The 11,822-nt window shown below is 46.0% G+C and overlaps 1 protein-coding gene across 2 annotated transcripts in view; it reads right to left on the minus strand.

Annotated features, from left to right (window-relative positions):
• Positions 1 to 473: 473 nt before the first annotated feature.
• The window catches only part of LOC118094891 (charged multivesicular body protein 3), a 31,031-nt gene continuing 19,682 nt past the window's right edge, over positions 474 to 11,822 (minus strand). Inside the window, exons 1-6 of one of the 2 annotated variants that reach the window (XM_035135636.3) lie at positions 11,599 to 11,681; positions 9,693 to 9,753; positions 6,968 to 7,147; positions 3,443 to 3,564; positions 2,424 to 2,538; positions 474 to 868 (exon numbers count right to left, since the gene is read on the minus strand). In XM_035135636.3, the coding sequence (XP_034991527.2) occupies positions 726 to 868; positions 2,424 to 2,538; positions 3,443 to 3,564; positions 6,968 to 7,147; positions 9,693 to 9,753; positions 11,599 to 11,643 (666 nt within the window). In that variant the 5' untranslated portion in view covers positions 11,644 to 11,681 and the 3' untranslated portion in view covers positions 474 to 725. Of the gene's footprint in view, positions 869 to 2,423; positions 2,539 to 3,442; positions 3,565 to 6,967; positions 7,148 to 9,692; positions 9,754 to 11,598; positions 11,682 to 11,822 lie in introns of those variants that run through there. The other variant, XM_035135637.3, reaches the window with a different exon arrangement.

Genomic DNA, 11,822 nt, shown 5'->3' on the forward strand with positions numbered 1-11,822 from the left:
ATTGTAATGTGACATCTCCATTCTGATGTGCTTTTGACTGGATTGCATGACAAGCTTTAAAGAATCCATAAGAATATAAATAAAAAACAGCTTTTATGTACCTAAAACTGCTTAATGACAGAGTTTTCTTTTACTTGCACTATTTTGGATTTCCCCCCTTTGCTGCCAGGCCTCTTTTACTATTTCAGTATAGACTTCTTTAAAAAAAAACATATTACTTTGACTTGCAGGTGATCAACTGTATTAAGCCAATCAGAAGTGCAGTTTGTGGCTGAAGAGATTACTTTGTTTTTAATAATTGGCAAGTGGTTTGTGTATTCAGTCCACATACTTGAAAGAAACTACCAGCTCACCAGGGACTGCAGGAAAGTGTTAAAAACTGTTTATTAAAATCTGGTGATACTGTTTCAGAAATGTACATAATGCTGTTGTTGCAGGTACAGCCCGCAGAAGACAGTACGTAAAGCACAGGATCGTTCAAAGTGTTTTTATTTTTATTTTTGTTTGAGAATACATATGCCATCCCCTCTCCATTCCCCAAGAGCGGTTTAGTGTTGGGCATAGGTTGACAGTAAAGTTAAAAATAATATCTCTGAAGGCAAACCCACAAAAAATAGATATAGGAATATATACAGGAAAGACTTTTGCATGAGGTTTTGCACTCTTAAAAGGCATGACAGGACAGCCTGTGGCAAAATGCACCAAACTGCACTGCCAGTCTACATTTAGCTACGGAGAGTAGCTAACCGCGACTGCATTGCTTCAATATCTTCTTCTTCATCTTCATCAACAACAGCTGCTGTAGCCCCTTCGGGCTCATGTTCTGGAAGGGCGTCGGTGACTTTGCCGGGCGCTTTACCCAAGGCTCCTGCAAGAAAAGGCAAAGCAGACTCGCAGTTGAAAAAGAAGCGCCAAAATATAAAGGCTCAACCCGGAACTATCCCAGAATTCTAAGCAGGGTGGGATCAGGTGTGAGCAATTGCACTCACAAACTGCAAATAAGTCACAGAAACCACTGACAGGGCTTCATCACCTTCCCCAAGGAGCAAAATATGAATGGTCCTGCTCCCCTTAGAACAACTCTGCTTGCTTGACAGTTCTGAATGACACAACGACAGGGAGAAAGTGAGGTTTCTGTGTCGTCATGACGGAGTCCCTAAAACGGGCTCTGCTTTTTCGTTGCTCTGAGCCAGGCTTCCTCAACCTTGGCCCTCCAGATGTTTTTGGCCTACAACTCCCTTGATCCCTAGCTAGCAGGACCAGTCGGTCAGGGATGATGGGAATTGTAGTCTCAAAAACATCTGGAGGGCCGAGCTTGAAGAAGCCTGCTCTGAGCTCTCTGGAGAACCAGGGAGCATTCAGGCATGATGGTTATCAACCACTCAGGCCATTCCCTCAGTCCAGAGGCTGAGCAAGGCATCTAATAGAACTGGCCAGAAACAGCAGATTCCCTCTTAGTCAACCATGTGGACCTGCCAGTCTTCAGCAGTAGGTTGTTTCAATAGTCTCCACTACTGTTAAAGGACAGGACTGCGGAAGACCCAACCCTAGCTGACATTGATCAGCCATGGCAGCAGAACCAGATTAAGCTTCTTCATCATCCTGTCCACCATAAAACTTTGCCAAGGATATTCAGGGCGGTCCAACTTTTCATACCAAGTGGGCCACAAGAGCACTTCAACCTGGAACCCACGGGCAGCACATGGTATTGTCGTGCGGGGGGAGAGTAAGGCCAACATTTGACATCCCCCAACTCAACCCCCATGCTGCCTTCCCAAAGTTGGGTAAGCAAGGCGCTGGGCTTTGGGAAGGGGGCACAAGGCTCTGGTAGGGTCCTCCCATCTCCTTCCAAAAGCTGGGAAAGTGCTAACTAGGGTTTGGGAAGGAGACAGGGGGACTCTAGGACCCTGTCTCCTTCCCAAAGTCCAGGGGCCCACTTGCTCAGCTTTGGGAAGGCAGTACAAATACAGGCCGTGCTGGCCAAGGAACCATTGGGAGTGCACTTCAAGGTTCCCAATTGTTTCTTTGCTGCCAGTTCTTTGTCTACCCCCCTCCCCAACATATATGATGTCTGGAAAACAGCCTTGTGAGCGAAATTTGGACTGCTGCCTAGCCTAGTTAGGCCCATGGTTTGGAGGTTCCCCACCACTGGACTAGATGGGAGAACCAGAAGATGAAACAGCCATTTAACTTCACTTTCTGAAACATAACACAGACTCAAGAGAATGCTTAAAAGCTGTGGCATATAACCCTTGTAGACTCCAGGGTCTCATTTGCACAGCAACACCTGTTCAGAGTCAAGCTTCCATTTAATATTACAGGAGAGCTGACGCTGCAAATGAAGATGGCCAACTTTGCCAACAATAAAAAGTAGGATATGGCACATACGTGCCATACAGACACTCGTGCACACTTCCACTCACCAGCTGTAATGTCAAACAAAATTTTGTCAATCTCCATTTCTGCTTCCTCTTCCATCTCTTCTTGGTCTTCCATACCTTCAAAAGTATCCTCCAGCATGTCTTCGATAATACCTGCCTAAAGAAAATGTAGAGGTGAAACTCGGAAAATGAGAATACTGACGAAAAGTGCATTTATTTCAGTAATGCAACTTAAAAGGTGAAGCCAATATATGAGATAGATGCATGACATGCAAAGCAAGATATGTCAAGCCTTTATTTGTTGTAATTGTAATTATTTGTCGTTAGGCGGGTCAATTATAAATGGACTGTAATTAATGAAATGTAATAGCGATGTTTATTTTTGTATTATTGTAACTATTTGTTTGTGATTTTTACAAAAGAAAGCAATTGTAAAACTTAAAAGAAAAATAAAAAATAATAAGTTGCATTACTGAAATGAATGCACTTTTCGATATTCTAATTTTCCGAGTTTCACCTGTAGTTGCTGGAAGATCAAGTTATTTGTATATACAGACCAGACAAGATGGAGGTCACTAGGAGAAGGGGACGACAGAGGACAAGATGGTTGGACAGTGTTCTCGAAGCTACGAACATGAGTTTGACCAAACTGCGGGAGGCAGTGCAAGACAGGAGTGCCTGGCGTGCTATGGTCCATGGGGTCACGAAGAGTCGGACACGACTAAACGACTAAACAACAACAACAGACCAGGATCATACACTTGTAGACCTGGAAATTGGGCCCTAGTTTTCAGCCACAGCTTGGACTGTCCCAACAAACAACTGCATGAAGCTAAAAAAATAAATAAATCCAGAGAGTTTGACAACTGTTCTCCTTCGGACTGATGTTCAAGTGGCCTCATCTGGCAAAGGGAAGGCAGAAGGGAGCCAGGATATCAACAAACAAGGCAACAGGGTAACAATGATCTGAAGCAGGTACTATCTTACATGCTAGGCTGCTTTCCTTGCTACACTTTTACACAGCCAGATCATACAAAAAAGAATTAAGAGAGTAATCTTACCTTCATCATTTCTTTGGACAATTCCCGCATTGTAGCCTGGATTTCAGGGATCTTTACTAAGTTTTGCATGGCTTTCATTACTTCTGAGCTCTTTTGTAATGAGCCAGCCACTCTCAGGACAGCTGCCAAGAGAAGGCGTGGAAGACTTTAGATCAAATTCAGACCAGCAGAACATCAGCTTGGGCAGTTCCCTGCCACCAGATCAAGGTTCCTATTCAATTCAGAGGGAAGTTGAGGGTACCTAAGATTACAAGAAGTCCATCTTTTCTCTCAACCCTTGATAACTTATAAAAACCCAACAATAAGAGTGTTCATAAAGAGCAGGGCGTTATTTTCCTTTCCGCTTCTGAAAAAGACCCCCAAAGATTTTCTAGGATAAGGATGTGCTCAGAGGACTGCAATGTTACATCAAGGATTATCTGGCCCAGGATCTTGCTTGGGACATTATTATTATTATCTTGCTTTCAGGTATACAAATCCTTCCCAGGCCGCTTGATTTTTGTAAAAACAAAAAACCTGTGGTGATTAAATCACAATGCGGCAATATCACATGACACTGTATCCAATGGTGGCTTTCTTTGTACATAACGCTGCAAGAATGAGGAAGCAGCTGGGTGCCTGGAGCAAAAGATCACAGCCACTTCGCTCCACCCTGGTCCTGCTGCCGCCAGAGCCAAGCCATGGATGGCCTAGCATTGCATGCAAACCTGAGCTCGTGGTTTGCCTCCCCAGCTCTTGGCTTATTTGGAGTGACATAACCTACGAGTTGAGGCTCACACAGAATGCCACCAAATTGCTCGTCCTCTACAAAACCTTAGTTACCTTCCAAAGCTCCGCAGACCTCAAATGTGTAGCAAGGTGGAAGGAAACCAAGCCTTTTGGAAGAGCACTTTTCTAAAGGAGAAGTCCTGGGTTGCATACTGCTATCATGCAGAAAGAAGATAGATGTGCTTTCCTACAACTTGCTTCTTTATTTAAACATTGCTGACCTTTGCTACAGCCCAGCATAAACATAAATCTATGGTGTGAATTGTTTAGTCCTACAGTCTTCACAACAGTCTTCTCTTTCTTTCTGTATTATTGACCCTTGATCCTTTTATGCTCATTTGGTCTAACGAGGTTCAAAGCCTCTTATTTCCAAGCGTCATTTTATTCCACAGTTTTCTATGCGAGAGAAATATTGTTGCAGGCATTGCACCACAGCTCAGCTTCAGAACGGATTGCTTGAGGTGGGAGCATTCTGGATAAATGTTTGTCCAAGGCCCCCTTTGCACATGCACTGTGGGAAGAGCTTCTGCAAGGTGTGTGTGTGTGTGTGTGTGTGTGTGTGTGTGTGTGTGCCTATGCTGCAGGGGAATATAGCTGAGTAACACAGCTTGGTGGACAAGGCCTATTGCATGGGTATTTCCTAACCCACTGCCAGCTCCCATCGCTTGCGTGGGTGCAGTTAGTGCCAGCGCCTTCTGTCAAGAGTTTGGGTGTAATCTTCGACGCCTTTCTATGGAGGCGCAGGTTACAGCTACGACAAAGGTGGCATTTTTCCATCTGTGCCGTGCTAAGCAGTTGGTCCCTTACCTCTCTCGCCCTGACCTTGCCACTGTGATCCATGCAACGGTCACCTCCATGCTTGACTATTGTAACTCACTCTACGTGGGGCTGCCCTTGAAGCTGACCCAGAAACTCCAGTGGGTGCAGAATGCTGCAGTGAGACTCCTTATGGGGTCCTCGCCGCGGGATCACATTCATCCAGTGCTATACCAGCTGCACTGGCTCCCAGTGGAGTACAGGATCAGGTTTAAGGTGCTGGTTCAAACCTTTAAAGCCCTATACGGCCTAGGACCCTTGTACCTATGGGACCGCCTTCTCTGGTATGCCCCACAAAGGACCTTACGGTCTGCAAACAACACTCTAAAGATCCCAGGCCCCAGGGAAATGAGACTGGCCTCAACAAGAACCAGGACCTTTTCGGCCATGGCCCCGGCCTGGTGGAACGCTCTCCTACAAGAGACTAGGGCCCTGTGGGATTTGACATCTTTCCGCAGGACGGAGAAGTTCCACCAGGCCTTTGGCCAGGGGGCAGTCTGACCTATTTTCCTTTGTATAGTCATACCTCTTGTTATGAATGCTGTGGGTTGCGTACGACACAGGAAACGTACGCGCCGAACCCAGAAGTACCAGAACGGGTTACTTCCGGGTTCCGTGGTTTGTGCACGTGCAGACGCGGCAAATGATGTCATGTGCAGAAGCGCCGAATTGTGCTCTGCACATGCGCAGGCACTTCATGTTGCGTACGGGGCTCTGGAACGGATCCCGTACGCAACATGAGGTACCACTGTATAAGAACAAGTGTGAAGGAGGCCTCCCAGCCTGTTCACAGGTCCTTATATGAAAACAGCTGGTCCTGGCAAGTATTAACCGCTCTCAATCTTAAGATGATAACTGCCATTTCTCCAGCTTTTAATTTGTCTGAATTAATTTTAAGATGTATTTTAATTAATTGATGCCTGTTTTTATGTATACTCTGTTATTTGTATGATTTTAGCCGCTCTGAGCCTGGCTTTGGCTGGGGAGGGCGGGGTACAAATACAATTTATTATTATTATTATTATTATTGCTACCCTTTCATGTGGTTAGAGCACTACCAAAAGAATAAGATGAAAGAGAGAGAGAGAATTCAGTTGCCTGTGTGATTTGGTGGAAGAGAAATTTACTGTATTTTTCGCTCCATAAGACACACTTTTTTCCTCCTAAAAAGTAAGAGGAAATGTTTGTGCGTCTTATGGAGTGTATGTGTGGTCCCTGGAGCTGAATATTTTTTTAAGAGCTAAAGGCTAACAAGAGGGAAAGAGAGTGTTGAAAGGACCCACTCAGCAGCTGATTGCAAGAGATCGGGGAGGGAGATAAGGGAGCTAGCTCCCTTCCCGACCTCGCCCAGGCCCCTTGCCCAGGCCTCAATTGTTGTCTGCAGAGGGAGGCTACTTGTTTCCCCAGCGACATGTGACTGGCTGATTAGATTATCTGTCTGGAAACTGTAGAAATGGCTCCCTTTCCTTTCCTAGAGAAACTCAGAACAGTGAGTTGAACCCCATAAAAACAGGATTTTCCCCCTTTGCAAGGTAAGCTCAACAACTTTGAGCTGATCCTCAAAAATGGAGCTTTTCCCCTTTGCAAAAAAGATGCACAACTGTGAGCTGACTCCCCCTCCCCCACAAAAACGGGGGTTTTCCCATTTGCAAAAAAAGCTGCACAATTTTGAGCTGATCCTCAAAAAAATGGAGCTTTCCCCCTTTGCAAAAGAAGCTTCCTCAAATATTTAATGGGGGGGGGGCAAAGGCACCTAGGCGTCTTGGAGTTGGCTGCTATGCCTAGGACAATTCACGAAAGCAAAATATTTGTATTCTTGTTTTCCTCCTCTAAAAACTAGGTGCGTCCTATGCTCAGGTGCGTCCTATGGAGCGAAAAATACGATAAGTAACCATTTTGTTCCACCATGACAGGTGCTGCCTTGGAAGCCCAGTTCCTTACCCAGCTGATTCTTCATCCCCATCAGCACTGAATTCATGTGGGCTTTGGAGGCGTAGAGTTTGCTCACAGCTTTCCGTGAACGAATCATCTCCTTTGCCAGGACCACGCAAACGTCTTTCTGACCCTTTTTGGCAGCATCTTTGATGGATCTTTTTACCTTTTCCTCTTCTCGCTGAATATCTACATTTAGGAGACAGTGCAAACAAGAGTAAATGGCAATGGCGGAATCTCGGGGCTTAAAAAATGAGCCGTGATTTTCCTTGGCGTGTTAATAATACATAGGAGAGAAACAATGGGACTCACCTGTCATCTCAGTCCCCCTATACTAGCAGCCACGGACTTAATAAGACCTCTCTGAACAAAAGACAATGTTTGGGAGGCTCTGAGAACATGCATATATTGTCTGCTCTCATCTGGGGCAGATTACAGAGGCCAACCAAAATTTGGTAGCTGACCACCTTACTTCCCAAGGAGTGAGGTCTTGTCCTTGACCTCAAATGGCAGCTCCAAACCTCTGAGTAAACTATGTCTTGGATTGTAAACCGGTCAGTATTTCCTACCTGCCAGGTGTAAGTCCCAATCTTAGTATAATATACTCAGCACCAGTTGCTGACAAATATTCCTGCCAGTGAACAGCTTGGGGTAGAAAATGGCATTTTTAAATTTTATTTTATTACAAATCTCAAACAATGAATAACCCACAGTACACTTGCTTGCACTGAGTGATGGGAGGAATTCAACTGAAGAGGAAGCGCTCTTAGAAAGATGATTTGTTGGTAGAGCATCATTCAAGTAACTACAGTTGAACATAATCTGTTCCGGAAGTCGGTTCGATTTCCGAAATGTTCAAAAACCAAGTCACGGCTTCTGATTGGCTGCAGGAAATTCCTGCACTCAAGCAGAAGCTGCGGCGGATGAAAAGCGTTCGAAAACCGGAACACTTACTCCCGGGTTTTCGGCATTCGGGAGCCAAAGTGTACAAGTACTAAGGCATTCGAGAACCAAGGTACGACTGTACTAGTAAACCATGCTAATGATGCGTTAGCAACCATTGGGGGAAAGTTACGACAACTTCGTCTACATTTCCTTCTCAAAAGGCTCTGATAACTTGTTATAGATGTGGCCTTGTGTAAAGGTTCCCTCTGGCAGCTGCTTCCATTTTAAATATTTCAAGCCCAGTTAACTAAAAACCTTCTATACCAGGCATCCCCAAACTTCGGCCCTCCAGATGTTTTGGACTACAATTCCCATCATCCCCGACCACTGGTCCTCTTAGCTAGGGATCATGGGAGTTGTAGGCCAAAACATTTGGAGCGCTGCAATTTGGGGATGCCTGTTCTATACAAAGGGCCACCAAGAAATTCCCCTGCAAAAGTGTCACTCCAATGAATGGGAGCTAAGTGACGGTACAGCTGGCATTCATTTCAAAGGGGCTTGCACAGGAGAACTTTCTAGAGGATGGTGCCCTGAGTATTTCTGGCAGGGGGTGCCTGGACTGAAATCTCAAAGCTTGCTCCCTCATTGCCAGTTCCAAGGAAATGTAACGGAATCACCAAGAAACCAATTAGGGCCCCCATGAGCTCAAAACAACAGCTGCATAAGGCCTATCCCACATGAACTTTAAACTGATGTTCAGATCCCGCATACAAACACTGCTTTGACTGATGTTTTCTCTTGATATAAGCCCCCCCCCCATATTTCCCAAGTAAAGAACAAGCATGATATGCTGGTACAGTAATACCTCATGTTACGTTTGCTTCACGTTACGGCTTTTCAGGTTACGAACGCGGCAAACCTGGAAGTGTTTACTTCTGGGTTCGCCCCGCGCACGCAGCTTTGTGCATGCGCAAAAGCGATCTGCGTGCTTCGCACACAAGCACGCTATCACGCTTCGCGCACGCACAGTAGCGGCATTCAGTCAGTCAATGTTTATTATGGCAAACAGCCAGCGTATTAAACCAGAAATTCTGCGTAATTCTCTACATAAGCAATAAAAACGACTGATATGGGGTTTTAACAGTCAATATACTATTGACTGTTAATAGGGACCCAGGTGGCGCTGTGGGTTAAACCACTGAGCCTAGGGCTTGCTGATCAGAAGGTCAGCAGTTCAAATCCCTGTGACGGGGTGAGCTCCCGTTGCTTGGTCCCAGCTCCTGCCAACCTAGCAGTTCGAAAGCACATCAAAATGCAAGTAGATAAATAGGAACCGCTACAGCGGGAAGGTAAACGGCGTTTCCATGTGCTGCTCTGGTTTGCCAGAAGCAGCTTTGTCATGCTGGCCACATGACCAGGAAGCTGTACGCCGGCTCCCTCGGCCAATAATGCGAGATGAGCGCACAACCCCAGAGTCGGTCACGACTGGACCTAATGGTCAGGGGTCCCTTTACCTTTATACTATTGAATATACAATACTTTTGTAGCGGCCTTCTACTTATGGACTTTTCAGGGTGCGAACGGCACCCCGAAACGGATTGCGTTTGTAAGTAGAGGTACCAGTGTACATCTTCTCATCCCTTGCAGATGAATTTAGTGGTCAGTGCAGAAGCCACCATGGGCTGCCTGATAAATAGCCAGCACACTTTGAGTGCTGCTTTTGCACTGCTGGGTCCAGGAGTGCCAACTTGAATAAAATATTGGGGAGGGGGCAGGTAAAACCTTACTGGTGTTTATTTGGGGTATCTGAAAGAAGAGCAATTCAGAGAAAACCCAAGAGAATACAGACCTCTAATCTGTCTATCAATCACCCTCATTTCTTTTCGTATCTTCAGTGACCACTCATTGACCTGAAAAAGAAAGACAGGAGATCTGAAACTGTGTCCTGCCCAGAGGTTGCAGATGTGGCTCAGCTAGTTGGGTAGCACCAACCTAATGATCAGTGCTGTTTGGATAGGGGTCATTGAATCCAGGGCAACTGATAGTATTGATCATGCCCATAGATCCTGATATAAAGCTGCGAACATGTAGCTGGTTCCTGAGAACAAGTATCTGTGGGCCAGGGCTTTCGATTATTAGTCCATTAGTCAAACTAACTGACACATACACATTACTGACAGACAACCTGAGAGAGGATTTTAATAAAGGCAAATGAGCAACTCTGTATATGGTGAGCCTAATGTAGATGTGAAACATTACTTGAAGAAATTTGGAATTATCAACACATTTGTGGCTGTATTCAACTAACGTTTACTCACAGTAGACCCACTGTAACTAATGGACCCCTGTTAGCCATGCCCACTAATTTCAACAGGTTCACTTCAATAGGTTCTTCTAAACATGTTAGAAGACAACTAAGGATATGTATTCTTTCTGAGCTCTCCAGTTAACCTGGCAATATGGGGTGGGATGACTGAGGATCCTTCCCTTCACGCTTCTCCCAGGTTGCATGGATTCTGCCATTCCTCCTGTGCACCTTATTATTGTCATTATTTATTTGCACCTTGCCTTTTTCCTTGACACGGACTCAAGGCGACTTATAGATAAAAAATTAAACACACACACACACATATGTTTGTACCAACTGCTGAGAAGCATCAGTGGAAGAGAGCTATTGCCTTCAATCAGGATGCTGCACTAGATGGACCTTTGTTCTGTCCCAGCGGGGCTCTTATATTTTAATCTGGAATGCCCAAACTTCCACATCCTATAAAAACCCAACCTACTGCAGTGCCAAGTGGTGAGAAGCTGAATCTGTTGCTTTTAGCATCTGGGAACAGCAGGCAGTCATCCTTAGAGAAGACCCATTGAAATCAATGGGACTTCAGTTGATAATGACTTAACAGTGACATCCTAACCACATCTGCTTAAGACTAGCTGAAGCTCCTTTGATTTCAGTGGGGCTTGCCCTCTGTTTTCTGCCATGTGGGACTGGAAATTAGCTGAGATTCCTGCATTGCAAGGGGGTTGGGTTGGATGACCCCAACCCCGCCAGGATCCCTTCCAATTCTGCAGTTCCGTGAATCCGGCAAGCCCTTCCTCAACATGGGGCTTGATGCCCAGCCCTGCAGGAGGGAGTGTCAGCTACTCAACCGACCAGTCAGGCAGGTGCAAACCCACTACGCCCATCCAAACCCCAGCTTCCCCCCAGTGTGGTGTAATGGTTAAGACTGAGAGCCTCGTCGGGCAAGGACCTGGGAGAGCAGGGTTCGAATCCCCACCCGGCCCATGAAGCTCCTTGGAAGCCAGTCACCATCTCTTAGCCTGACCTACTTCACAGGATTGTTGCGGGGGTGAAATGGGGAGGAGAACCACGTACACCACACCTTCAGCTCCTTCGAATATAAAGGTGACATGTGAACGTAATAAATGAATAGTGGGTGGGGAAACCCAGCCAGATGCGCGGGGTCTAAATAATAAATTCTTATTATGAATTCTTATTTAAAAAATTTAACTCCTGCCTCGGCTCATCCCAGCAGCGCCGGGTTTCGGGAGTGTGCGGGAGGCTCCCTCACAAGGCGCCGAGGGGACTAATAATAATAATGTCCATATTTATAAACTGTACCAAAAGGAATTATTGTGGAAATAAGAAATATTTAGTAGGATAGAGGCCAAACTTTGTCCTCGCTCAGGGCGCCCTATTCCCAAAGTCGGCCCCTTCTCCCAGCCTCTCCCTCCCTCCAAGCGGCCTTTACCAGCTCTTTGGGCGGCTTCTCCTGGGTCTTCCCGAACAGCCCCATCTCCGGCCAGCGGCACCTAGTCCTCCCATCCACGCGCTACTTCCTGCTTCCGGCCCTCTCCCAAGGAAACAAGGAAGTGGTGCGCACCAGAGACGCCAAGGCGACCTTTCCTCAACCAACGACTACAACTCCCATGATCCCTTGCTAGCGGTGACCGGCTGTTCGGGGATGGGAGTTGT

The sequence above is a fragment of the Zootoca vivipara genome, chromosome 12 (assembly GCF_965207765.1).
Source record: "Zootoca vivipara chromosome 12, rZooViv2.hap1.1, whole genome shotgun sequence".
Lineage (NCBI taxonomy): Eukaryota > Metazoa > Chordata > Lepidosauria > Squamata > Lacertidae > Zootoca > Zootoca vivipara.